Source organism: Pan paniscus, chromosome 3 (assembly GCF_029289425.2).
Source record: "Pan paniscus chromosome 3, NHGRI_mPanPan1-v2.0_pri, whole genome shotgun sequence".
Taxonomy (NCBI): domain Eukaryota; kingdom Metazoa; phylum Chordata; class Mammalia; order Primates; family Hominidae; genus Pan; species Pan paniscus.
Window position 1 is genome coordinate 116,610,594 of NC_073252.2, and position 26,974 is coordinate 116,637,567.

Sequence of the window (26,974 nt, forward strand, 5' to 3'; positions counted from 1 at the left end):
AAGTACCCAGAGTGGAAGCTGTCCAGGTTGGCTGGGGTCAGACTGCAAAGTCCTATGTGTCACTTGCACTTCACCCCCAGGGCAAAGGGAAGTCAGTATCACTGATATCTGCAAAGTCATAGTCTTCCCCCAGCCATGTTATTGGCATTTTCAAAAGTACTCAAACACAAACAGAATCAGGTTCTTTATAGAGCAATATGAGAATTTTAATAGGAAAGGAACACCGTGCAATGAGAATGAACTGTTCTTAAGACACCTGCCACCAAAAAAAATCTAAGATCACAAGTTGGTCTCTCACACAGTGGCAGATACCATAGACCAGTAAACACAACAATTCCAATCCCTTTCTGACTTGCTTTTCTGTTAATATTAATATAAGGTCTTGAGGTGGAAAAGTGAAAATTCCTAGACTGCCTTACAATTTGTTTTGCCATGTGCTCTAAATTCAGCAAAGCAGCACACCTCTGGGAGACTCTGGCCAGCCTGGTGGCAGAGATGATTCTCCTGGGAGAGAAAGGTGGTGACTTCTGGTGGAATGGTCCTGCATGGGAATGTTCATTTTCATGGACCACATACTCCCAAGTCTGGTTCTCTGCCTTTTTCTGATGTTTTGTTTGCTTCCTGATACCCTTTAACAAATCCCTTTCCACTAAAGGGGACTGTTATCAGCAAAGTAACACTGACCAAACCACATCACAGAACAGCATGCCTTGAATTTGGTCCTGGACCTGACAAACTAAAACCAAAATTAAAAGCCATTTGTTGGGGGGGAAAATGTTTATCTAAAATAAACAAAGATAAGCTCCCTATCATATGGGTAGAATTGTAATGACCATGGTCCCTAAAGCACCGTGCTTGATCCACCTATATAAGCTCACTATTAGGAGCCCTATCACCACCCCACAGCCCCTGTTCTAGTTTCAGGACATTAATACTTTTTTTTTTTTTGAGACAGAATCTCGCTCAGTCTCCCAGGCTGGAGTGCAATGGTGCAATCTCGGCTCACTGCAAGCTCCGCCTCCCAGGTTCACGCCATTCTCCTGCCTCAGCCTCCCGAGTAGCTGGGACCACAGGCGCCTGCCACTACGCCCGGCTAATTTATTTGCGTTTTTAGTAGAGACGGCGTTTCACCATGTTAGCCAGGATGGTCTTGATCTCCTGACCTCGTGATCTGCCCATCTCAGCCTCCCAAAGTGCTGGGATTACAGGCGTGAGCCACCGCGCCCGGCCTTACATTAATACTTCTTAACTCTCAGTCTCCAGACCAGTGTCTTCAAGCAAGGGCGATTTTGCCCCTAAAATAGGACATCTGGCAATGTTTGGGACATTTTTGGTTGCCACAACTCCCAGAAGGTTGGGGGAGGTACTACTGGCATCCAGTGGATAGAGACCAAAGATGCTACTAAATATCCCACAATGCACAGGATGGCACTCTGTTACCCTCCCCCAACAAAGAATTAGTTGGCCCCAAATGTCAATAGTGCTGAAGTTGAAAAACCCTGCTGCAGAGAGCAGTATGCCCAGCTGTAATTCCTTCTCCACACTTAGTAATGTTCTATGTAGCTTTCTAAACTGTACATACATTGGATTGTGACCCTCCCCAGACTAAATCACTTCAGTGGTACTCTACTGCCCTTACAATAAGGTCTAAATTCCTTAAAATGATCCCACATTCCCCCGCCAGTGGCATCTCTCACCGTTCCCATGCTACTCCCCGGCTATGCCAAACGTCTTGCAGGTCCTGAAAAGTACCGCCTTCCAATCCCAGCAAACTGCTTCCCGACCTGGCCAATTGTCACTCATGTTTCAGGGCATTCCCTCCGGGAAGGAGCCCTTCCACCCTAAGTCTTGTTTAGGTGCCCCTGCCACGTGCTTCCATACCACCCTCTACTTCCTTTACAGTAGTACTTCCCCCCAAAATTGTCATTGTTAATTTCTTTAGTGCATTTCTCACTAGCTAAGTAAATACTATGAAGACTGAGATTAGGCTTATTTTATTAAGTGTCATATTACCACAATTATTTTGTTCATCAAATAAATTGTTAAATTTGTGGCTGGGTGCAGTGGCTCATGTTTGTAATTTCAGCACTTTGGGAGGCCAAGGCAGGAGGATGGCTTGAGGCCAGGAGATCGAGACAGAACTGGGCAACATAGTGAGACCCCATCTCTACAAAAAATTTTAAAATTAGCTGGGCATGGTGGGCACACCTATAATCCTGGCCACTTGGGAAGCTGGGGCAGGAGGACCATTTGAGCCCAGGAGTTCAAGGCTGCAGTGAGCTATAATTTCGTCACTGCAATCCAGCCTGAGTAACAGAGCAAGACCTTGTCTCTTTAAAAAAAAAGTGTTAGGGGCCAGGCGCGGTGGCTCACGCCTATAATCCCAGCACTTTGGGAGGCCGAGGCGGGTGGATTACCTGAGGTCGGGAGTTTGAGACCAGCCTGACCAACACAGAGAAACCCCGTCTCTACTAAAAATACAAAATTAGCCGGGTGTGGTGGCGCATGCCTGTAATCTCAGCTACTCAGGAGGCTGAGGCAGGAAAATCGCTTGAACCTGGGAGGCGGAGGTTGCAGTGAGCCGAGATCGTGCCATTGCACTCCAGCCTGGGTAATAAGAGCGAAACTCCGTCTCAAAAAACAAAAGTGTTAGTATACAGCACTAGCTTTACAAAAACACAATGAATAAGCATAAATGGAGATACGATAATGTGAGCAACACAAAGCAAGAGTTAGCACTGGCCAGATCTACAGTGGAATAGATACTTCAAAGAACCACAATAAGTTTCCTTGTGTCTGTCAGGAGACCAATAAAAGCGTCACTAAAAGGCTAGACAAGAAGACACAGGAAGACTGAAGATTAAGGTATCTAAGGTTTTTCAGCAGAATATAATCAGAGATAAAAGAGCTGAAGTAATTTAGTGAAAGTCTTAAATAATTAAACCAAAACACCACAATATGCATAGAAAGATATATTTGCAGAGAGTATAATAGCCTGGTTATTCACCTGATATTTAATAGCCATTAAGTAAGGAGAAAGCAGTTTAAATTAAAGCATGAAGGATTTAATCCAACAAAGACAGCTTTTAAAAACACTGGTAAGGCCAGGTGCCGAGGCTAACGCCTATAATCTCAGCACTTTGCGAGGCCAAGGCGAGAGGATCACTTGAGCTGAGGAGTTCAAGACCAGCCTGGGAAACATAGGGAGATCCCATCTCTACCAGCTACTTGGAAGCTAGGCAACAGAGCAAAACCCTGTCTCAAATAAATAAATTAATTTAATTTAATTAAATATTGGTAAATACCAGAGTGTTTTGCTAATGAGTGCTACAGTTTGTCATCCACTTCATTGAATAAACATTTATAATTAGCTCAATTTAACCATTCCACAGTGTATACATATTTCAAAACAATATGTTGTACATTATATATATGTATATATAATTTTTTATTTGCCAATTAAAATTTTTTTTTTTTTTAAAAACAGCCATGAGTGCCTTCTCTGCTCCAGGAACATCTACTATAGGAACATCTATTATAACACAGTATGGCAAATAGTATAGAGGCCTGAAAAAGTATTAGAATACAAAAGAATTCAAATTAGATTTGAATGGTATAAAAAAATCCCTCTGGCTCAGGAGTTGATGGTTTGGAAAAAGGCAGTATTGGAGAGAGGGATAATAGTTACAAGATCATTTTAGTAATCCATGTGAGAGATGGATGGATTAAACAAAAAGAGTGACAGGAGAATGGAAAGGAGAAAGCAGGTAGGAAAGCTGTTTACAATCACTCCAAAAAGATTTGGGAGACCAATCACATTGGAGGAGATAAAAAGGAGGGAGAGGTTTTTTTGCTGGTTTGTTTGAGAGAGTCTCACTCTGTTCCCCAGGCTGGAGTGCAGTGGCGTGATCTTGGCCCACTGCAACCTCCATCTCCCTGGTTCAAGCGATTCTCATGCCTTAGCCTCCCAAATAGCTGAGATTACAAGCATGTGCCACCATGCCCAGCTAATTTTTATTTTCTATTTTTTTAGTAGAGACCGGGATTCCCCATGTTGGCCAGGCTGGTCTCAAACTCCGGGCCTCAAGTGATCCACTTGTCTTGGTCTCCCAAAGTGCTAGGATTACAGGTGTGAGCCACCACACCCCACCAAGTTTTGTTTTTTTGTTTTTTTAATAAAGTTTCTGGTATGGATCATGAAATAAATGATGCTAATGAGTGAGATTTGAAATGCCAGAAAACATAGGCTTCCATGATGAATATGGAATTGTTTTGGGCATGGTGACTGTGATGTGCCTCAACAAAGGTGGGCAACTGGAAATACGGGTCTAGAGCAAGCTTTTCCAACCCACCGCCCACACGCAGCCCAGGACAGCTTTGAATATGGCCCAACACAAATTTGAAAACTTTTTTAATCCATTATGAGATTTTTTTGATTTTTTTTTTTTTTAGCTCATCGGCTATTGTTAGTGTATTTTATGTGTGGCCCATGACAATTCTTCTCCCAGTGTGGCCCAGGAAAGCCAAAAGACTGGATACCCCTGGTCCAGAGCTTAGGAGAGGCATCTGGGCTGGAGAAATAGATCTGAGAGACAAGCACTTTCTATGAATGATACAGCTTAGGGAAAAATCTACAGAGTGGGATAACAGTAGTGAAGATGGAACATGGAGGGAGAAACAGCAACACTTAAGAGTGATGTAGAAGAATTCCTTCAAAAGAAATGTCCAGAAAGCAACCCAAAAAAATGGGCACAATGGCTCACACCTATAATTCCAGCACTTTGGGAGGTGGAGGCGGGTGGATCACGTGAGGTCAGGAGTTCGAGACCAACCTGGCCAACATTGTGAAACCCCGTCTCTACTAAAAATACAAAAATTACCCGGGCATGGTGGCGGGCGCCTGTAATCCCAGCTACTCAGGAGGCTGAGGCAGGAGAATCACTAGAACCCAGGAGGCTGAGGCAGGAGAATCACTAGAACCCAGGAGGCGGAGGTTGCAGTGAGCTGAGATCACAAAACTGCACCCCAACCTGGTCAACAGAGGGAGACTCCACCTCAAAAGACAACAACAAAAGGATAGTGTCATTGAAACCAAAGGAGAAAAGAGTTTTGTAAAAATGAGAGTGGTAAACAGTGTCAAATACAAAAGAGGACAGACAGCACAATGTCTACTGCATTGAGAAATAGGACACTGATAGTCCTGGTGAGGGAAGTGAAAGTGTGGATGGGGTGGCAAACTATGGAGTGTAAACTATGCTGAGCCATGGAGGGAAGGAGAGGTAAAGGTGGAGATTACCAAGCATAGTGAGTACTTTCTCAAGAAGATGCCTGTGAAGAGGGAAGGGTGAATAATATAGAGTGTTATACTTAGGTGTGTATGCAATTTGTTTTTTGCCTTCTTGAGAGATCTGGGTATGAATCCTGGTGCTACTACTTGCTGTCTGTGACCTTAGACAAGTCACATGACACCAGACATTCAGTTTTCTTAGCTGCAAAAATAACTTACTGCATAGCATTGTATGAGGATTAAATAAGACAATACAGGAAAAGCTTTTAGGGCCAGATTTCGACACATCATAAAAAGGAATAATTTATAATTATCATTATAAATAAATGCTGAGGAGAAATGAACCACCAGTTAGAAACTGAAGGGGTTAATGGTTTCTACAGGATCCAGTAAGGCAAGATTATAAACATTCTGGAGAGGATGGTCCGAACAAGAAGAGGGATGCTTCATCTGGACATCTTTAAAATCTCGGGAAGAATAAATCATAAGACTGACTTTCCACAGGAAATTCACAATCTCAGAGCATCTTCTGCAGCATACTGTGTGTGGCTGCTAACATCAAGCCCCACTAAAGGGAGTCCTCACCCCTTGCTGATTCTGCACTATATACATTCTACCTAGCACAGCCTGGATCCCAGATATCTAAGCTAGTTCCAGTGAGCCCTGAGAGTTACTCATTGATTTATACATGGTCCATTTGTACAAAGAATTGTACAAAGAATTATCCTCATATGATGTACAGATTTATCTAGGGCCAATCCTAGATAAGGATATGTAAATTTAATTCATTTATAAATTTAATTCTTTTTTTATTCAATGTTTACAATAGCCTTACACCACTAACTAACAGCAAGAACAAGACTCACAGTAAAAATAAAACAGGAAGTGTTTGTTTTAGTCTATATTTAAAAACCAAACTTGTATTCCATGCAATAACCAAACTAGTGATGTAGAGTTCTGCTATGAGAGCCTTTTCCAAATGATCCTGTAATCTCAAGCCATTTCATTATATAATGATCATTCAATGCTTTCAAATCTCCTCTTTTAGAACATCTTATGTCTCTGAGCCTGAGAACTGAATAATCACATACAAGTCAAAATAACACACCGTACCTGTTGGAGATGCTGTGTGCGACGGATCCCCATAGTGCCCATAATGAGGTGGAGAAAGGCCTATTCCAGGCTGAGGCTGAGAATACGGAGGTGTAGCCACGTAACCTTGTTGACTCATTATGAAAATATCATTCCATAGGATAATTCTACAAAAGAAGTCTGCAATAGAGAAACAAGAAACATGTTACCAAGACAGTTTTAGTTATGTAAAGCTATTAAAAATATAAACACTGTTATTACATGTTTATGATGGTTTGAGGAAAAGTACAGATATCAGGTACATGAGAAATCTTTGTATTATACAATATATCATTATCCCCTAAAAAGGGCCTAACCATAGCTCTCTGAAACTCAGTAAATCACTTCAATAATCCTGGGCAAATTCTCAAGCGTGAGACCTGAATAACAACTCGCAACCACTTTTTTAATGGAAGCCTGAAGCATCTCACAGATAGTCTCTCATAGTGTTCCTATGATTTTGTGCTTTTGGTTTCCATGGTCACATTTCAGCACAGAGCACACCATGCCATTCAACTGACTGACCACCATAACTGCCAGTAGCCTGCAATCAGATGTTTTATGACTTATGTCTTTTTAGTGCTCATCTAATTAATTATTTTAATCTAGTCATTAGGACAAAGAGAAATCATAGTCCAACAAACATAGCAACAGACAACGTTGATAATGGGCTTATTTTATGAGTCATAATTTGACCGAGCCAGGTGGTCACTATAACCACTTGAGTGTTGTCAGTGGTTTTTCAAAGGCGACAGAATTTTTCTAATTTAAATCATATCACATCTCTAAGAACATATGCACCTATATTTAAGGGACTAAGGAAAAAAAGTGTAATTTTGTAAGTGTGTAGGCACACACATCACAAATATAACAGACTCATCTTGATTTTTTTTAAATCTTGATTCTAATCAGAACCCAAATTTGCTTTAAATTTTCTATTTTTTCCAGGTTTTAACAAAATAAGAGATATTTCATAGGACTGATGATTTAAAAAAAAAAAATTAAATACGACAGAAAATGCTTTGAATGCAAGAGAAGTGGGTTTCCATTCTATGTCTGCCATACTTAACTGTGTGACATGGAATGAGCTGAAGAACCTCTCTGAGCCTCAGTTCCTTCTTTTAGAAAATGAAGCCTTTCCAGATTTCCACTGATTCTACAATTTATCTCCAGTCTATTTGCCCCATACAAGCATATTCTTCCTTTTGTTCTTTTATTTGCTACAATTTAAGATAAGAGATCAGTGATACCTGCTAAGACTTAGAATGTCTATATTCAAGAAATAACATTTCAAATTAAAAATTTGAAGCCTAAAATTTGTGATTTGATTTTGTTTCCATATTAAACTATAAGTTTCCAAAATAAAAGCAACCATGTAAAAATATTATGAGATCATTTTCTTCTCCTGGGAAGGGGAGAACTGAAAAAGAGGAGAGAGGCAGGCAAAGGCCTTCTGGTCCACTTCGTTTCTGACAACCCCTTTTTCCTCCTCCCACTTAGCAGAGAGAGACGTGGCAGCCTGAGCTTTGGTCAAGCTCATCCAACCAAGAGCACTTAGGAAGTCGGCACGAACACACCTAAGTAGCAGCCTGTTGCTGAGTGACAGAAAAGAGAGGCTGAGATGGTCACTCCAAAGAACAGGAAGCAGCCAGGTCCCTCTGAACTGGTCCTCAGAGGAATCAGCTTCCTCACGCAACCCAGTTTGCCACGTCAAACTTCCTCACACAGAGCACCAAGTTAAAGAAACCTGACTCAGCTTCAAGCGGCGACACGGCAGAAAGCCACTTGGTATGAGCAGGCCTAGGATCAAAATCTGGGGAGCCCCAACCCCAGAACGGCCCCCTGGCTCACTGTCACCCAGCAACTCTAGCCAAGGTGCACTTCTAACCCTGGAACAAGTTCGTATTTGGCCAGATCAGTTTCACTATTCGGATGTCCCGAGGCTTCAAGATATAGTTGCCATTTTTACCATGAATATTTCTAACATTTCCTTCCTTCAAAAAAGGAAATTAAGTTGATAAGGAGACGAGAAAACCGCTGGCAATGACACTCGAATGGTGGCCACTGAGGATCCTAACAAGGCAGTTCCTGCATCCCAAGGCAAATGGTGGGGGCGGGTAAAAAATGCCCACGCCCACCTCCTGCTCCCCCATCCCGCCGGCCCCACTATTAAACTGCACTAAAAGGCTAAAGAACAAAGAATGAGTTCTCCTCCCGCCGCCACTGCCTCAGGTGAGCACCCGGCCTCCCGCCGCGTCCCCGGGCCGGGCGCCGCAACCCGCTCCGCTGTGCCTGGGCAGGGGCTGTCCCGCCTGAAGGCGTCCGCGGGTGGGAGGCTTTACCTGTTCCCGCTTCCGCACCCCGCGGGCTTCCGAGCGCTGGCGGCTCTGCGCCTAGTGCCGGCAGCCCTCGGTGGCCGGGCTCCCGCTGCGGTCGCTTCTCCCGCCGCGCCTCTTCCCCGGCCGGCGTCCCCTTAGCCTGGACTCACGCTCGGAGTTGCAGCTGGGCTGGGAACTGCCACGTCAAACCCTTTCTCGGCTGCGCGCCCCCAGCGCCGGGCTTGGACCAGCCGCCGCGCTCCCGCCTGCGCACGCGCACAGCCACCGGCCGCCGCGGGGCGGGGCCACCGGGCTGAGACAGCGAGCGGCCGAGCGACCTCCCCCTTTTCGCTTTTTCCCTTTTTCCGGTTTTTTGTTTTTTGGTTTCTTTTTCCCGTCTTTTCTTTCCCCTCCCCCTACAGGTCAAAGCCTTTAACGTCGTGGCTAAATCAGAACCGTATTTTCTCGGCGCAGCCCCGCAGGAAGGAGGGGAGCGCGTTCATTCATTCTTCCATCAACAGGTTGCAGTTTCAGCTCTTCATTCATTACGTATTACTTAAATAACTAATAGTTCAGGTACTGCACTACCGTTACATACAGGAAAGTACACGATCTGGACCTAGGGGAAATTACCGTTTAAAGGCGAATCTGGCACGTGTACACGCACATTTGATGACGTACCCGTGCAATGCACTACAGAGGAAGGAACGCCCAAAGCAGCCTGGCAACGTGTAACGCGGGAGGAGTGGGGGGTGGGGCAGATGTCCCAAAGGAAAAGTGTGGGAAGTGGGGTTTCCATTGATATTGGGGTTGTTAGCGTTGTGTATACTCCTTCTTCCGCATATTCCTTGTTTGTGAAGTAGGATGGCTGATCCCAGCCCCGAACAAGAATCTCTGCATGGAAAAGCACCCAGCGTTTAGCTCACCGTCCTGTGAGAAACAGCTCAGAAATAAAGGCAACCTATATGAGATCTGGAGCTTACCTCTCTATCTCACCCTAAAATCGGGACCATCTGGCTGGTTTCCCATCATCTTTCACTGCTAAATAGAAAGACATTCAGCCACTCCCAGGTTTGGTATAGCTACCACTTTGCTCAAACTTACAAAGTAAAAACCAGCCCGGTGTTGTTGTTTTTAACATGCACTTTCTTCCCGGCTACAAGAAAGCCACTTGACAAATACCTTTACTGATGAACTGCCTAGGTAAAAACGTACATGGGGATGTTGCTACTCCCGAAATGCTACATGAATTGTGCAGGAATTTTAAGTCATTTTAGCAGTAAAGATATATGGTCCATTTATCCCACTCTTAAAAGTTTTTAAGGCATGGGGCAAGGCACAGTGGCTCACACCTGTTATCCCAGCACTTTGGGAGGCCAAGCAGGGAGGATTGCTTGAGGCCAGGAGGCAGTGAGCTATGATCACACCACTGCGTTCCAGCCTGGGCAACAGAGTGAGACCCTGTCTCAAGAAAAAGAAAAAAAGATTTTAAGGTGAGATATCTGGGCTACATCCAGCTTCAACACTGATCAGGTTTGAAAACCCACATTGAAATTTTTGTTTTAAATTGTTTCTTGTATTCTCAATGTGATGAAAATGTTCAGTGGAAGTTTAGGAAGTTTTGGCCGGTGTTGAAGCAGTACAGCTTGTAAAAGCAGTGAAAGAACTTGTCATATAACAGCTACATTACAAGGAGCGAGTGAAGCTACGATACAAAGATAGGAGAGAGTAAAGTCAGAAACAGTCACACCATGTGATGACCTGCTTGACTTGTTACCCCTATAAAACCACTACTTTTGAATTGTAAATACATCCTCACCTCCTGCTCAGGTACCAAACTTGTCTGAAACCAGGACAATTTGTGGTTTCAATTCTAAAACAGTTTTTAATTCCTGAATATTAAAGCTGGAAGGGACTTGGCCCGGCGCGGTGGCTCACGCCCGTAATCACAGCACTTTGGAAGGCCGAGGCGGGCGGATCACGAGGTCAGGAGATCATAGACCATCCTGGCTAACATGGTGAAACCCCGTCTCTACTAAAAATACAAAAATTAGCCGGGCGTGGTGGCGGGCACCTGTAGTCCCAGCTACTCGGGAGGCTGAGGCAGGAGAATGGTGTGAACCCGGGAGGCAGAGCTTGCAGTGAGCAGAGATCACGCCACTGCACTCCAGCCTGGGCGACACAGCCAGACTCTGTCTCAAAAAAACAAAAAATAAAATCTGGAAGGGACTTTAGCGATATGAGTATTCAATTCAATATTCAGTGAGAACTGAATTCAATTTAATCATCTAATGGATTAATAGAAAGGTTTATTGAGAAAATTTAAAAGGCTTACTAGTCATTTATAGCTAGTTGGAAGTCATACCTTCCAATTCCAAAGCTCTTTTCACCTCCCTATGCTTTTTACCTTCTGATACTCTGATTTGCTGTTCTCTTTTAACTAGTTCTGCCTTTTTCTCCTGTGACTGCCTTATATTCAAGTTCTCAAATAACTGTTAACTGACTGCATAGTTCCACCAACAATTGGAGTTACTTATCATGAATCTCTTTTTTAAATGAAACGGGCTTCTGGTTTGCGTCCTGCTTCTCTTGTCCTGTCCCCAAGTGCCTATGCCTTAGGTGACTAACTCCTAACCTTGTTCCTGTGATTGAGTCCCTGGCCCTCACCAGCCGTGAGGGTTGGTCCGGAGTCTCAGTCTTCCTTGATCTGACCCATCCTGTTGCCACCTGAGCTTAGCCTCTGATGTTCCATATGTAATTAACTTAGTTTCCCAGGTAACCATATCCTATTTGAAAGGTGAGGTCACAAGGACCTCACAATGCCGATGTACTGGGGTTTTATGTTCTGTGTTCCAACTTTAAAAAGGAAAGAAAGCAACAAGTCTGCTATGCATAAGGCTATATATAGAGAGAAGGAATTTCCTGACAATGCTTAAGATTTCTTCTAATTGGCAACCTTTTGAAGGTTATGATGTACTAAGCATTTATGTAACTTACAAAGTTTGGAGGTTTCTGGTTCCAAAGCTGAAAACAGCTTGAAGAAGCTTTATTTAAAACAAAACAAAACAAAAAATGAAGTGGCCAAATCCTGGACTATTTTAAATACCTGGAAATGGAGTAAATAAGGTCAAGTTAAACGGGGGTGATGGGAAGGGTACATGGTAGGGTAGGCTGAGTAGCAACTAATAACAGTAATGATAGAGTTCAAGTAATACCCAAGGTGCTTCTAGAATTACTTTTTTGATATCTCAAATATCATGCTGTAAGTATACTACATCACATACAGCTTCAATCACAAAATGGACAGTGGGACATCACACTGCTAACTCAGATTGACTCAGGTTTGAATCCTGACACTGTCACTTACTACTAGCTGTGCAAGTTTTACTTATTCAACAAATGTTTATTAAACACCTACTATAAACTGGATACTGTACTAAGAACTTGAATACAAAGTCAGATGAGACACTGCCCTGGCTGTGAGAAGCTCATGGAATAGTGCAAGGATCAGCCAGTGGCAGCTGATATGCTATATTTGGCCTACCCACCTGTTTTTGTACAGCCTTCGAGCTAAGAATGGCATTTACAGTTTTACATGGTTGAAATTTTTTTTTAATATTTTGTGACACATGAAAATTATGTGAAATTCAAATTTCGGTGGACATAAATAAGTTCTCTTGGAACACAGCCATGCTTTTCTATTATCATATATTCTGTGGTTGTTTTCGTACTATAAAGGTAGAGTTAAGTAGTTGTGACAGAGACCATAAGGCCTGTAAAACCTAAAATATATACTATCTGGCCGTTTACAGAAAAAAGTTTGGTGCCCCCTGGTCTGGCAGGATGTGCAATTACAATATAGTTCATTTTCATTCCATGAAGAGACACAGGTTGCCATGAGAACATGTAAGAAGGGACACTTAACCCAGATTTGGAAAGTGAGTGACATCTCCCTGGTGGAGGTGGCACCTGAGCTGAGGACCTGAGGACAGTAATAAGGCCAAAAAAAAGGGTGAAGGGCAGCAGGGAATAGCATGAATGAGTTGAGGAAGATGAGGAACATAGGGCATTCAGAGGGGCTATAAGTCCTGTACAGCTTGGACATGGGTTTCTAAAGCAAATGAGATTAGGCAGGTAGGCTAGGGTAGCTCATGGATCCCTCAAAGGCACTGGAAAGGCAATGGAACAATTTAAGCATGGGAATGACACAGTGGATTGTTTTTTTCTTTCCAGAAAGATCAGTCTGGAGTTAGTGAAAGAGTGGAAGAGAGGAAAAGGCAAGACTGGTGGGGTAAAGAAGAGTTAGGACACTGTCAGCAATAATCCAGATGAGAATATGGTGGCCTAAGCAAAGGCAGTGGAGATGTGGGTGGAGAGGACAGACAGGTGGGAAAGAGGTTTAGAAGGCGTATCAATGGGACTGGGTACAGAAATCAGGAAAGTGAGGCAGAATATGGACAAACACTCAGATTTTTGATCTGCGAGAATTAGTGGATGAATGGTAGAGCTATATAAGGGGTGAGGGAAACAAAAACGAGAGCCGATATGGGGAGGGGATGGGTTCAGTTTTGGAGAAGTTCATTTTGAGCTATCTGTGGGACATCTACGTGGAGGTGTCCAGTCACCTGTGAGATACGTGTGTCTGCAGCTAGGAGACAAATCTGAACTGGAGGTAGTATAAGGCAGCCAGCAATGAAAATTTAAAAATCAATCTGGCAGGCAAGAGATCAATCAGGCTCTGCAGTCAGACCAAGTCATGACTTCTGGTTCTGTCCTTTATAAGCTGTGTGTACCCTCCCTAAACCTCAGTATTTTTATCTTTAAAAATTGAAGGAATAATAATAATAATCTCAAAGGTCGTTGTGGGGATTAAATGAGATAATACAAGTAAATCACTCAGCACAATGTTTGGCACATAACAACTGATCAATAATGTTACCATTGTAGCATCATCATCCCAATCATTATTAACAACATGTAAGTGACAATTGAAGCCATATGAGTAAAGTCAAAGGATGAAACCCCTGGGAACCTAGAATAGATGCATGTTCTAAGTTTACTAAACCTTGGTTTACTCACTGTAAATTAGGAATATTACATTTCTCTCATTGTCATGGAGTAAAAAGGGTTATGGAACAAAGTAAAAGTAGACCAGGGTAAAAAGCACTGGGAATGCTGAGCTGGTGATCAGCAGTATTATACGGGGTAGGTAGGCAGGGCTCTTGGGGCCAGGAAGTAGTGCCACTCAGCTCTCCTTTCAATATAACCTGCTCTGAGGAATATAAGTGGCTGACAACCTTCAGCTTCTACCCCTTTGGAGCTGCTAAGGCACTTAGCCCAAAGCCACTCTCTCAGCAGCCCCTAGCCAAAGACTGCACTTGGTGGGGTTAATGAAGTCAGCATTTTTGCCTAACATGGGACACCTCTAGAGGGATATCTTTTCTCTGGGGTTCTCTTTGCCCTGGCCAAGACTTTCTCAGAGCTGCACTGCAATCTGAGGTTCATCCTACCTCATCCTCCTTCCTGCCCTCTCTTTTTCACAGGTGTCAGATCTGCACGCACCAGAGGGCTCTCTCTCCTCCTCTTGCTCCCTAGCTCATCAGTTCTTATAGGTGTTCCTCTCAATAAATCTCTTACGTATCTCATTCCATGTTGTTGTCTGCTTTTCATCTGACCTGGCCTGACAGCCTCATGGAGAAGGTGAGATTTGAACAAAGCTTTGGAGGAGGTAAAGGAGTTAGCAATGCAGATCATCTGGGGCGGGGAAGGGAATTCAGGCAGAAGAGAGAGCCCCCAAAAGTTCCTATGTCAGGAAGTAGGTGTCTGGCATGTTTCAGGAGTAGAAGGATGCCACAGAGTCTGGAGCAGAGGAAATGAGGGGAAGGTTGTAGGAGAGGAGGGCCTAGAGGTTAGGGGGTAGGCAGATAGTATAGGATCCTTAGGCTATTTTAAAGTTTGGTTTTTAATTTTAATGAAAAAGGAGTCCTTACAGGTTTTGAACTGAGGAATGACATGATTTGACTCACTTTCCAATATTTTTTTACTGATATGGGAGGCAGGTGTTCAGAACAATATTTATTTTTACAGTCACAGTGAGATTTCAGGCCTCAGAAATGTATTCTGTAATCGTTTGCTTTCACACAGGTTTTCTTGGTCATGGCCAAGATTTGAGAACAGTAAGTGTTTTGGAGCCTTCTGCACTATAAAAGCAGGTAGAAAATTGAATTCTGACTGCTGCACGACCACAGTTCTGTATTCATAGCTCACCCCTCACTCCCACCACATTCCTGGTGACTTGAAAGATTTTCCAATTGATGAAGTGAGTAAGATGTGATTCAATGTTTTCATTGCACTGATTTTCTTGAGTGATCTAAGGAGACAAGTAAGCTAGTAGTATTGAACTGAGAAATTAAAAGCCCCTGACTCATCATAATAACAGGAAGAGGTAAAAACCGTACTAACAATCTAATTGAAGTCAGTGCCTGAATATGTGATCATTAGTAGGAAGAAATGATGTTCCTTCGATTTTTTTCCTCAAATCTACTTATGTGATTACCTAGAAAATAATGCAATACTGTATTGTTGCATAAATAAGAAATATCAGAAATTTGGATTTTGGAATATTGTATATGTGGCAGAGACTGGACATTTTTCTGGAATATCCATTATTCTGAGTGTGTGGCTGGTGTGTGGATGTCCGGCCTCCCCTGTAGCTGGTTGTAGCTTTATGGCTCACAGAGCACAGTGGACATAATATGTGCAACTTATTTGTCTCATCTTTAAAAGTCGCTTCCTGAGTCTTTCATTTTCTGCAAGCTAGAATGAAGACATGGTAGTAGTAAAGCCAAATTAACCCTCCAGGTGAGGATAATGCTCTAGGGTTGATGGCAAGAAATAATGAACCCTGGTCTCTGGTTGTCTTCATAACCAGGGCCACCTACCCCTCTTGAACACTGTGTCTACCTCTGAGCTGGTATATGAGAGAAAAAGAAACTCTATGGAGTTTGAGCCACTGACTTGGGGTGGGGGAAGAATCTTTTACAGCAAATTAGCATATTTTAAAAATTAATATATTTTAAAAATTAAGAGAGATACTTGTAAATTGTAGCAGTCAGAGTGCATCTACCACAAGAAACAATCCAATAACACATCATAATCTACTAGAGTAAGAAGAGGACTATGGATAAAACTGAATTAGCCACAAAGAGGGGAAAACATAGACTGTTTGGTGACTTTATTGTTTTAATGGAGTTGTTCAGTAAAAACACACCCCAATGTTTAAGGGTGGAGTTTTCTTTTGAAGAGAGCTGATGTTCCCATTGTTAATCACAATGGATACTGTTTCACTGGCCAAGAATGAAGGTGACTTTTCGGATTGAGAAAGGAGAGGCTCCCCTTCCTCTTCCTCCAAGGTCTAAACGTTGAGTCTAGACTGAGAGATACTGAGAAGTCTGCAACTGTGCCACTTGAGAGAGTTACATCTCAAGAGTTAATCTCAGCCACAGGAAGACAGGTCACAAGCCAGTGATTGTGTTTGCGGCAGCAGTGAGGCTGGGAGCCCATTTCTAGGCCAGCCCCATATGTCAGCGCCCTTCAGCCCCACTGGGGCAGTTCTGAGTTCCATCACCACTAACAAGAATCAAGAGCAACTCTTTGATCCCGAGGGGCAGGGTTCTCTCTGGTTTTAGACCTGAGGAGTGGAGGAGATGCAGATGGCAGAGCACAGTGGCAAGATCTGGCTAGAGTGGACAAATCTGAGGATTGCACTCAGAAATAGCCACAATTCAGTCCCTGGAAAACCTTCAGAAACCACTGTGTCACCCTGAAGTGGGGACTGAATTCAGTGAACAGACAGGACCTTGTCCCATCGTATATATATATCACTAGCAGATAGTATCATATTGACTTCTGAGAACACACTTTAGATTTCAGTTTTCAAGATTTGTTTCCAGGTTGAAATTTTTCTCAATTAGTGCAAGAGAAGAGTTAACATTTGTTCTGGTAACTACTATAAAGAAAAGCTATGAAAGTCAAATCAATATAGTATTGCCATCAAGATAAAAATATTAAGGAAACAGATTAGCATTATAGAAATAGATCCACATATATATAAATTGATTTTTGGCACAAGTATAAACAGACTTTTCTTGTCTCTTTAACAAATTGTGCTGGAACAATTAGGTATACACAGGCAAAAAAAAAAAAAAAATGAATCTCAATCCCTACCTTGCACCATATAAAAAAATTAATTCAAAATAAAGTATAGACCTAAATGAAAAATCTAGAACTTTAAAATCAAGATCACATCACAAAGACTTTCTCTTTTTTTCCTGGATACTTCTAAGTTCCAAGAGGATCAAAAGCATATGTCCATAAATAGGCCAAGCGTGGGGGCTCATGCCTGTAATCCTAGCACTTTGGGAGGCCGAGGTGGGCGATCACCTGAGGTCAGAAGTTCGAGACCAGCCTGGCCAATGTGGTGAAACCCCGTCTCTACTAAAAATACAAAAATTAGCTAGCCATGGTGGTGCACACCTGTAATCCCAGCTACTCAGAAGGCTGAGGCAGGAGAATCACTTGAATCCAAGAGGTGGAGGTTGCAGTGAGCCGAGATTGCACATTGCACTCTTGCCTAGGCAACACAGTGAGTGAGACTCCATCTAAAAAAAAAAAAGTTTATGTTCATAAGTAGATTCATATACAAATGGTTACAACAGCTTTATTTATAATAACCAAAAACTGAAATTAACCCTAATGTCTATGAACAGGTGAATAAACAAATTGTGGTATATCCTGACAAAGGAATATTCAGCAGCGAAAAGAAATGAACTACTGGTACATGCAGCAAATAAATAAATCTCACAATAATGTTGAATGAAAGAAGCCAGACATACAAAGAATATATGATTTTATTTACATAAATTTCAAGAAAATGCAAACTGATCTATAGTGACATAAGGTAGATCAGTAGTTGGATGGAATATGGAACTGAGGAGAGGGCAGAGAGAGGTGGGTGAGGGGCACTATAAAGAACAAGGGGATACTTTGGGGTGATGGATATGTTCATTATCTAGATTGGTTTTACAGGTGTGTATATGTATATATACATATATCAAAATGTATCAAATTGTATATTTTAAATATGTACAGTTAATTGTATTTTAATAGATTTCAATAAAGTTGTTAACTTTTTTTATTGAATTTATGATTTTTTATAGAGGCTTGATATATTTGTGATATTAAGATTTCTAGACCCAGAACATAACCTGGTTTTTTGTTGTTGTTGTTTTTTGTTTTTTTTGCCTTTGGGCCCTTCAATAAGTCAGGTGTTTTTGTTTTTTAATGTATAGGTCCTGTCTTTTTTAACCTATTTTTTTACTATTATGTTTTATGTGAATTTGCTTTTTTCCATTTCTATTTCTAGTGTTTATTACCAGTAAAGAAATTTCTAAATAAATATGAGTGATCAAATTATCAAATTATCTTTCTTATTTTATTACTTTAAAATTGCAATTTTGGGGTTTTCTAGATATACAGCAACCTCATTAGCATTGCATTTTTTTTCTTATTGCACTTGCAGGAAACTCCAAAATAATATTGATTAATAAACTTGCTGTTGAACATTTCTCTCTGATTGTGCTTTTAAAGGAAATGACTTTAGCATATGCATTTAGAATAATATTTTAATGTATCAGCCCTACTGTGCCGTGATATCTGATTAAACACAATTTCTGGGTTTGTTTGTGATTGTTTTTGGAAGAGAATAGCATTTGAATTGATGGAATGAGTAAAGTAGGTATCCTTCCCCAATGTGGGTGGGCCTCATCCAATCAGTTGAGAGCCTGAATAGAACAAAAAGGTAGAAGAAAGTTGAATTCCCTCTCTAACTGACTACTGAGCTGAAACATTAATCTGTCATCTGCACTTTTGTTCCCAGGAGAATCCTGACAAGTGTAAGTAGTGGGCATGGCAAATACAGAAACACCTGTTCTGGCTTACTTGCTTTCCTTTAGTAGAGAGTAGAAAGCTAAAACTACATTTTCCAGAATTCCTTGCATTAAGGCTTTTAAAACTTCATTGATTTTTTTTCTGTATTTTCCAAATTTTCTACAATTAACCCATAATTCACTTACTCAAGTACATATTGCTGGCAAGTGGCTGAGCCAAGTATACCCAACCAGATCTGTTGGACCCTTGATCCCTAAACTATTGCAATGAGAGTGCAATAGAGAGTGCAATAGAGTCCAATGAGAGTGTTGGCTTCACACTGGATTTATTTCCATATTGCAACTGCATTAAATTTCTAAATTTTATTTGCGTCATCTATTTTATCTGGAAATTCTAGTGAAGAGGACAGCCCAGCATACATGCTGGTTCTTGTCTTTTAGTGAACTTAGGTATGTACCCTTGGCTTTGCTACTTTTAGCTCTATTTACTTGTGAGAAATACTACATGTTGCTATTACTGTGATCTCTTTTGTTCCTCTGTTATGAAGGAAGCTACTCATTTGTTGAGGGGAGCAATTTCAATATGTCAGAAGCTGATTTTGCCCCTCCCTACTCTTACTCTTTTAGGTGTGCCTCTTTACCTGGAGCTAATGTGCCATGCAAGAGTGGCTGTCAACTTAACATCACCTAGAATTCACAGGATAATTAAGTGTCAGAGCTGTAGCCTCAAACATCATTCTAGCCCAATACTTTCATTCAGATAGTCAGACTCATAGTGCCATGAATTTTGGAAGAGCTGGGACTAGAACCTAAATCTCAATTTGCACTCCAGTGGCTTTTTATGATTCCAAACTTTATCCACATTTTCCGTACTTTACTTTCATTCAAAAGCCTCTTCTAAGAGTTTAATTTCAAATTATAACTGCATGTTAAGATGATACTTTGAAACCAACTTTAAAAAACAGAATAAGCTTCTTAAAAAAGTATACACACACACACACACACACACACACTTATATATATATTAAAATGCCCCCACCTCCACCCACACACACGGACACACACAGACACAACTCAGGGAGGGGAGGGGAGAGAAGGGAAGGGAAAGGAAGGGAAAGTCTTCCATTTATGGCTTGCTTTACCCAACACTGTACAGTCCTTGATAACCTGAGGATTTGGCTCTCAGCTTCTGCCTTTCTAGGCTCTATGCCTTCTTTCTGTGGCTGGGATCCACTGTTTCCAAGTAATCCAAAGGAAGGTGCAAAAGTGCTTTTGTAGCCTGATGCTTTAACTATAAAAGCCAGTTCTTCTGCCTCCAGATTTCAGCTTTAACATCTCATCTTTGCATAAAGTAGGAACAAAGTGTCTCTGAGTGGGGAGTAGAAGTTGGAAAACCAAACTGTTCTCCTTAGATAGGATGATTTTACCATTTACACCTTCAGAGAGGCGAGACAGCCTCCTTCCTCCTGTTCCTGAGGCTGAGAGCTATCTTTCCCATTTAAATATAGTACTAATACCTTTTCCTCTACTCTCCCTACCATACTTTCAAACCATTTGTTACTCCCACTAAACTGACCACACAGCTTACAATAAAACAATATTTTAAACAGAAAAATAAGTGGAAAAAATCTAGTTTATCAGAGATCTCATCACTTCTACATAAAACTTTGCTTCAATAAGTTTGTTTTTTTGTTTGTTTTTTGAGACAGGTTTCACTCTATTACCCAGGCTGGAGTGCAGTGGGGAGATCATGGCTCACTGTAGCTTCAAACTCCCAGGCTCAAGCTGTCCTCTTACCTCAGTCTCCCAAGCAGATGGGACCACAGGTGCCCACCACCTTGCCTGGCTAATTTTTTTTTTTTTTTTTTTTTTTTTGTGGAGATGGGGGTATCACTATGTTGCCCAGGCTGGTCTCAAACTCCTGGGCTCAAATAATCCTCCTGCCTCAGTCTCCCAAAATGCTGGAATTACAGGCATAAACCACCACATCCAGCCTTCAGTAAGTCTTAATATTTTTTATTCTTAATATTAAGGACCCTAACTTTTATATTCCTATATAGTCTCCACAGATGTTGACTAATTTCTCAGATGATTTTCACATCTCTTTCTTTCTTCTGTAATTTCTGTCTTGTTTTCTTATTTCTTGTCTTCCTCTATTAGTCCTTTTAAAAAAATCAGCTCCCTGCTTTCATGAATATAGTGCTTACAAGTTACTGAAAAGCATCACGACCATAACAAGCTTACTAGAAATCCAATGTCACTGAATCCTCCCAGTAGCAAATAAATGATGCCTCCCCTGCCTTTGTGATTATTGTTTCTGCTCTTAGGATGAATGGATAGACATGGAGTCTTTATATATAGAAGTATCACTCATCATTTCTAAAAGTAAGATAATATCCTATTGATAAAATCTATAAAAACTATGAATATTCTGCATCTCCTCAGTAATTTATATACACCTCTGTCCAAATTTGTCTTTTTTTTTTTTTGAGACAGGGTCTTGCTGTGTTGCCCAGGCTGGAGTACAGTGGCATGAACACGGCTTACTGCAGCCTCTACCGCCTGGGCTCAAGCAGTCCTCACACCTCAGCCTCCCAAGTAGCTGGGACCACAGGTGCGCAACACCACGCCCAGCTAATTTTTAAAATTTTTCTGTAGAGCTGGGGTCTCGCCATGTTACCCAGGCTTGTCTCAAACTCCTGGGCTCAAGTGATCTCCCACCACTGTCTCCCAGAGTGTTGGGATTACAGGCGTGAACCACTGTACGTGGCCCAAATTTGTCTTGAACAAGTTATCTCTGGCTCTGTGTTTAGGCAACACCTATTGATGTGATCTCTAGGCACCTTACTAAGAATATTGTGCCAGCATTCTGCCTTTAAGACCAGGAAAACAGAGCACAATGAGGATTTAAGTATGAGAACAACCTCCTTGCTTATATCACTTATTATAAATCTTTTATTTGACAAAATTCTTCTTATAGATTATTTTTAGTACTAGAATTAGAAAACCTAATGAAGTTTAGATCACTACGAGTTCATATGCAATGTCATGTGTAGATAAATTATTTAATTGAAGGTGCTTTATAAACTAAGAATATCCCATTTTTTCTAAAACACCCTTTTCATAAAACACACTTCCAAGTTTCTATACTTTTCACAGAAAACTGCAAGGGCTCACTGATTATGGGGATTTGAGCCAATCATGAAGTAAGTCTCTGGCAGGCTTATCTGTAACTAACACTGATATCACTTGAATTCAGGGGATGGCAAATAGGGCCATGATGTTGGTCTTAAGAATTTTAATCCTTTTTCAAAAGAACTGTGAATGACCAGCTATGTTAAAATAAAAGACTAGAAAGTTGGCTCTGGGGAAAGAAACCTCACAAAACAACATCCCTGTTAAAGAAATGTCAAATCTCTTAAAAAAAAAAACAACAACTAAATTTGCATAATATTCAAGGAATTCTAGCAATATTAAATAATTTGTGAAACAAGTTTTTAAAGGGCATAATACATGCTTTGTATACTGGACTTGTGTTTTATAAACCCTAACTCTTTGTTTGCCAGGTTATATGTTGGAATGTAAGAAGAAATACCAAATTTGGTACTTTCTGTGAGACATTTGAGTTTTCTTTGCTCTTTATTTAACATAATGTGAGTCTACATAAAATGCCTCATACCGTAGTATTTTGTGCTTGGAAGGGGAATTCATCTTCTCTGGGTGTAGAGAGGAGAAGTGGATTAAAATAGTATTAGAAATAGATTTCAAATGCAAATACAGGCACTCCTCGACTTAAGATGGGGCTATGTCATGATAAATCCATTGTAAGTTGAAAATATCATAAGTCAAAAATGCATTTAAGACAACTAATCTATCAAACATAGCTTAGCCTAACTTACCTTAAATGTGCTCAGAACACTTGTATTTGCCTAAAGTTGGGCAAAATCATCTAGCAGCACAGTACACTGTATATTACAGGGTGTTTAACCTCAAGATCATTTGGCTAACTGGGAGCTGCAACTTACTGCCACTGCCCAACATCCTGCAAGAGAGTAGCATTACACTGCGTATCGCACTCTGGGAAAAAATCAAAATTCAAAATTCAAAGTATGATTTTTATTAACTCTATCACTTTTGTGGAATCTTCCTAAATTGAGGACATTTTGTAATCATTTTCAAGATGTTTGTATTAAAATAAGTTAAATATACTGTTTAACCCAAAGTGAAGAGATGGGTTCTTAGAGAAAAGATCTTGAGAACAATCCGGAAAGTGATTGTTATTCTTTGTTGGTAGAGCAAGAAAGGGCTTTCCTGGAAGACAAAGCACCTAAACAAGAGCATAGAAATGTAAAGCAACCTGGAGATCTAGGGGGAACTGCAAGCTTTTTGATATGGCAGGAGCAAGGAACATGTTTGTCATGGCTGAGGAGGGGCCCCATCAAGCAACAGTATGAAGATGTAATCAAGGGCCAGATAATGAATGGCAGTTTAAGTACCATTGAGGTGTTAGTGATTTATCCTGGAGGGAGGCATCAAAAGGTTTCAAAACAGGAAAACAGCATGATCTGTTGCTTTTGTACTATTGGTTTTGGCAGCAATGTAGAGGATGGAATGGAAGCTTGTGAGACTGGGGCAAAAAGAACTAAGAAAACAGCACGATAATATAGAAAGAAAAAAAAACAAGGAACAGTGTTAATAGAGGGCCATCCAATTGAATGTATGAGGCGGAGGAAGGTGAGAATGGAAACTAAGGTGAGGTGCTGGGTGGGGAGGGGCCAAGAAAGAGGATACAGGAAGAGAGTGCTTTGCAGGAAAACGTTTGTTTCACTTTCAATTTGTTGCCTTCAAAATATTCAGAACATGTTGCTCTGGAGCTCAGGAGAGAAGGTGAAGTAAAGATCTGAATTCGGCAACTCGGAAGCGAAGCTCCAATCTTGAGGATGGATCAGATTGGTGAGGGAGACCGTCATATAGAGTGAGAAGAGAGATCCAAGGACAGAACTGCAGGAAGCATCAATATTTGAGGAATGAGAAAGGAAGAAAAGCCTCCCACAAAAGAGATGAGACAAGAGGAATGGTTACACAGGTAGGAAGAGAAGCAGAGATGAATGGTGTCCTCTTTATATTTCAATCACCTGAACTCATTACTCATTATTGCCTGCGAATATCAGGTGCTTCACTGTTTCTCAGCTTTTACTCGTACCTTTCATCTTTTCAAAAGGAGTTTTAAAATCCTACTCACTTTTCAGAATCTTAGTGGAATACCAGGTCTTTCGTCAGAACTTTCCTGACTGTTATCACGATCTCTCTTCCTCACATTGTCCTAGTAACCCCAACATCATGAAATTGAATACAATTACATTATTTAAGACAGTCTTTCAACAACTTTTTGGTCTCAGGAACCCTTGACATTCTTAAAAATGATTGAGGATTGACCAGTCTGACCAACATGGAGAAACCCCGTCTCTACTAAAAATACAAAATTAGCCTGGCGTGGTGGTGCATGCCTATAATCCCAGCTACTTGGGAGGCTGAGGCAGGAGAATCGCTTGAACCTGGGAGGCAGAGGTTGCAGTGAGCTGAGATCGCACCATTGCACTCCAGCCTGGGCAACAAGAGCAAAACTCCATCTCAAAAAAAAACAAAAAACAAAAACAAAGATTGAGGATCCCAGAGAGTTTTGTGCTTTTGCTTATATAAGATATAGCTATCAATATTATGGAATAAAACAATTAAAACTCATATTGTTACAATATTTATTAACTTATTTAAAATAGCAATAATGTCATTGCATGTCAACGTAAGTAACATTTTGATTTAAAATACTGTATTTTTTAAAACAGAAAAATGTAGCGAGAATAGTGGCATTATTTTACATTTTTTCAAATCTCTTTAATGTCTTGCTTAATAGAACACAGCTGGATTATCATAACCACCTCTATATTCAATCTATTGTGATGTACCATTTTGGTGGAAGTATGGAAAAAAAATCCAGTCTCATACAGGGATGTAGTTGGGGGGGGAAAGGGCATATTTTAATAGTCTTTTCAGAAAACTGTGGATATTCTTTGATACCACACCAAAACTCAGCAAGAGTTTTTTTTTCCCCTAAAGGTTAATTGCAATGTGGAATCTGAAATCATAGCAAGAAAGTTTTCTAACTGTTATATTAAAATTCATTGGTCTATCATGCAATTTGGTGAATTTGAATGATTTTGCAACATCACACATTTGTCACTTAGAAAATATTGATTTGCCGTATAAAAAAAGCTCAATATCACGGACCATTAGGGAAATGCAAATCAAAACCACAATGAGCTGCCATCTCACACTAGTCAGAATGGCTGTTGTTAAAAAGAAAAAATAACAGATCCTGGAGAGGTTGTGGAGAAAAAGGAACGTTTATACATTGTCTGTGGGAGTGTAAATTAGTTCAACCATTGTGGAAGACAGTGTGGTGATTCCTCAAAGACCTAAAGACAGAAATACCACTTGACCCAGCAATCTCATTACTGAGTATATATACAAAGGAATATAAATCATTCTATCATAAAGAAACACGCACACGTATGTTCATTACAGCAGTATTCGCAATAGCAAAGACATGGAATCAACCTAAATGCCCATCAATGACAGATTGGATAAAGAAAATGTGGTACATATACACCATGGAATACTATTGCAGCCATAAAAAAAGAACAGTATCATGTCTTTTGCAGGGACATGGATGAATCTGGAGGCCATTATCCTCAGCAAACTAACACGGGAACAGAAAACCAAATACCACATGTTCTTATAAGTGGGAGCTAAATGATGAGAACACATGGACACATAGAGGGGAACAACACACTGGGGCCTATTGGAGGCTGGAGGGTGGGAGGAGGGAGAGAATCAGGAAAAATAACTAATGGGTACTAGGCTTAATACCGGAGTGACAAAATAATCTGTACAACAAACCCCATTACACAAGTTTACCTATATAACAAACCTACACATGTATCCCTGAACTTAAAAGTTAAATTTAAAAACATTGATTTTCTGGGTTATTCAAGTCCTCCAAATGTTGACATGTTTCATTATTACATTTTGTTAATATTACCATCAATTTCATCAGAAAAGCTTTTAAATATTAAGAAATTGTCAAGCTCACAGTGGCAGACACAACTTTTCCAAATTCATATTTTTACTTGAAAGCTCAAGTTTTATCATTGGCAAGAAACACAAGAGTTTTTTTCTTTGATGTAAGAGGATCACTTCGTTAATTTTCAAGAAAATGTCATGCCATTCTCCTGAGGAACCTAAAGATAAGAGGAGGAAGTTGACTTCATTCCTATTTGTATTTTCCTTTCAGCTCATAGCAAAAGTTCTGGGGCTTAGTAGGTTCTCAACAGATGTTTGTAGATTTGAATTGAATTTATTTCCATTGTGAATTTAAACTGCTGTAAGTGTTTCATTATGACCCAGTTTGCCCAAGATGATCCCCACTTATGTTTATTCTCTTCATATACCATCAAATTTAGGATATTTCCCCCCCTCCTGATTTAAATAAGTAGTATTAAGCATTGCAACAAAATGTTGGCATGAATTTGATGGACCCGAACTTGGCAATTGCAATTTCTATTCTAGGTTCACCCAGAAGTGTGAGACTATGGTTCAGAAAACAGAACTCTCATCTTAACCCATATAAAGACAGAGATAAGCCTATCTCTCTAGTTTAGAACTTTTCTAACTGCAGAATAATTAATGCCTCCTGTTCAGGACAGTATGCAGAGTCATAACTGGTAAAACAATGTGCATTTGGACTCAAGTGGCTAGGGAGAGTTAAATCCTTCTGGTCTTAGGGGTAGCGGGAGAAGTATTCAACATCATTGCCTCCTACAATCTTGGCATTGTAGCCAATTATGCCATGGCCTGTGCTGCAAGACTCAATATGTAAGAAGCTGCCAGGCTACCAGGCTGCCAATTAGCAGTGTCATGGGGAAATGTGGGAAATTACAGATTAGGTGTACATGGAATATGTGCAGGAAAGAGGCTGGATACCATACTTTGTACAGAGAGTGGTCTGACGCTATTGCAATAGCCATTTTGTGACTATCCTATGGTGTAAACCTTTCATATGTTATTTTGTTGTCAATGCTTTTTTTAAAAAATGCAATAAACTCTCCTGGCAGCAATGAACCAAAAGCTAAGAATATTTAGTGAAAAATTAAGTACTGAGTTTCTGTTTCTCCAAAAAGCTAATGATAAAAGTGTCACTTAGAAAAATGTTGAAATTTCCCATCCAGCAATGG

The 26,974-nt window shown here is 40.7% G+C and overlaps 2 protein-coding genes across 7 annotated transcripts in view; one reads left to right on the forward strand and one right to left on the reverse strand.

The window, feature by feature from the left end:
• SEC24D (SEC24 homolog D, COPII coat complex component) overlaps positions 1 to 11,519 on the reverse strand; it is a 116,850-nt gene extending 105,331 nt beyond the window's left edge. Inside the window, exons 1-2 of one of the 5 annotated variants that reach the window (XM_055111778.2) lie at positions 11,372 to 11,519; positions 6,401 to 6,559 (exon numbers count right to left, since the gene is read on the reverse strand). In XM_055111778.2, the coding sequence (XP_054967753.2) occupies positions 6,401 to 6,518 (118 nt within the window). In that variant the 5' untranslated portion in view covers positions 6,519 to 6,559; positions 11,372 to 11,519. Of the gene's footprint in view, positions 1 to 6,400; positions 6,560 to 8,760; positions 9,395 to 11,371 lie in introns of those variants that run through there. The other 4 variants (XM_008955429.5, XM_008955428.6, XM_003830049.8 and 1 more) reach the window with 4 other exon arrangements.
• An 11,462-nt stretch (positions 11,520 to 22,981) lies between these two features.
• The window catches only part of SYNPO2 (synaptopodin 2), a 236,604-nt gene continuing 232,611 nt past the window's right edge, over positions 22,982 to 26,974 (forward strand). The window contains exons 1-2 of one of the 2 annotated variants that reach the window (XM_014344716.4): positions 22,982 to 23,435; positions 23,541 to 23,769. In XM_014344716.4, the coding sequence (XP_014200202.3) occupies positions 23,758 to 23,769 (12 nt within the window). In that variant the 5' untranslated portion in view covers positions 22,982 to 23,435; positions 23,541 to 23,757. The remainder of the gene's footprint in view (positions 23,436 to 23,540; positions 23,770 to 26,974) is intronic. The other variant, XM_014344717.4, reaches the window with a different exon arrangement.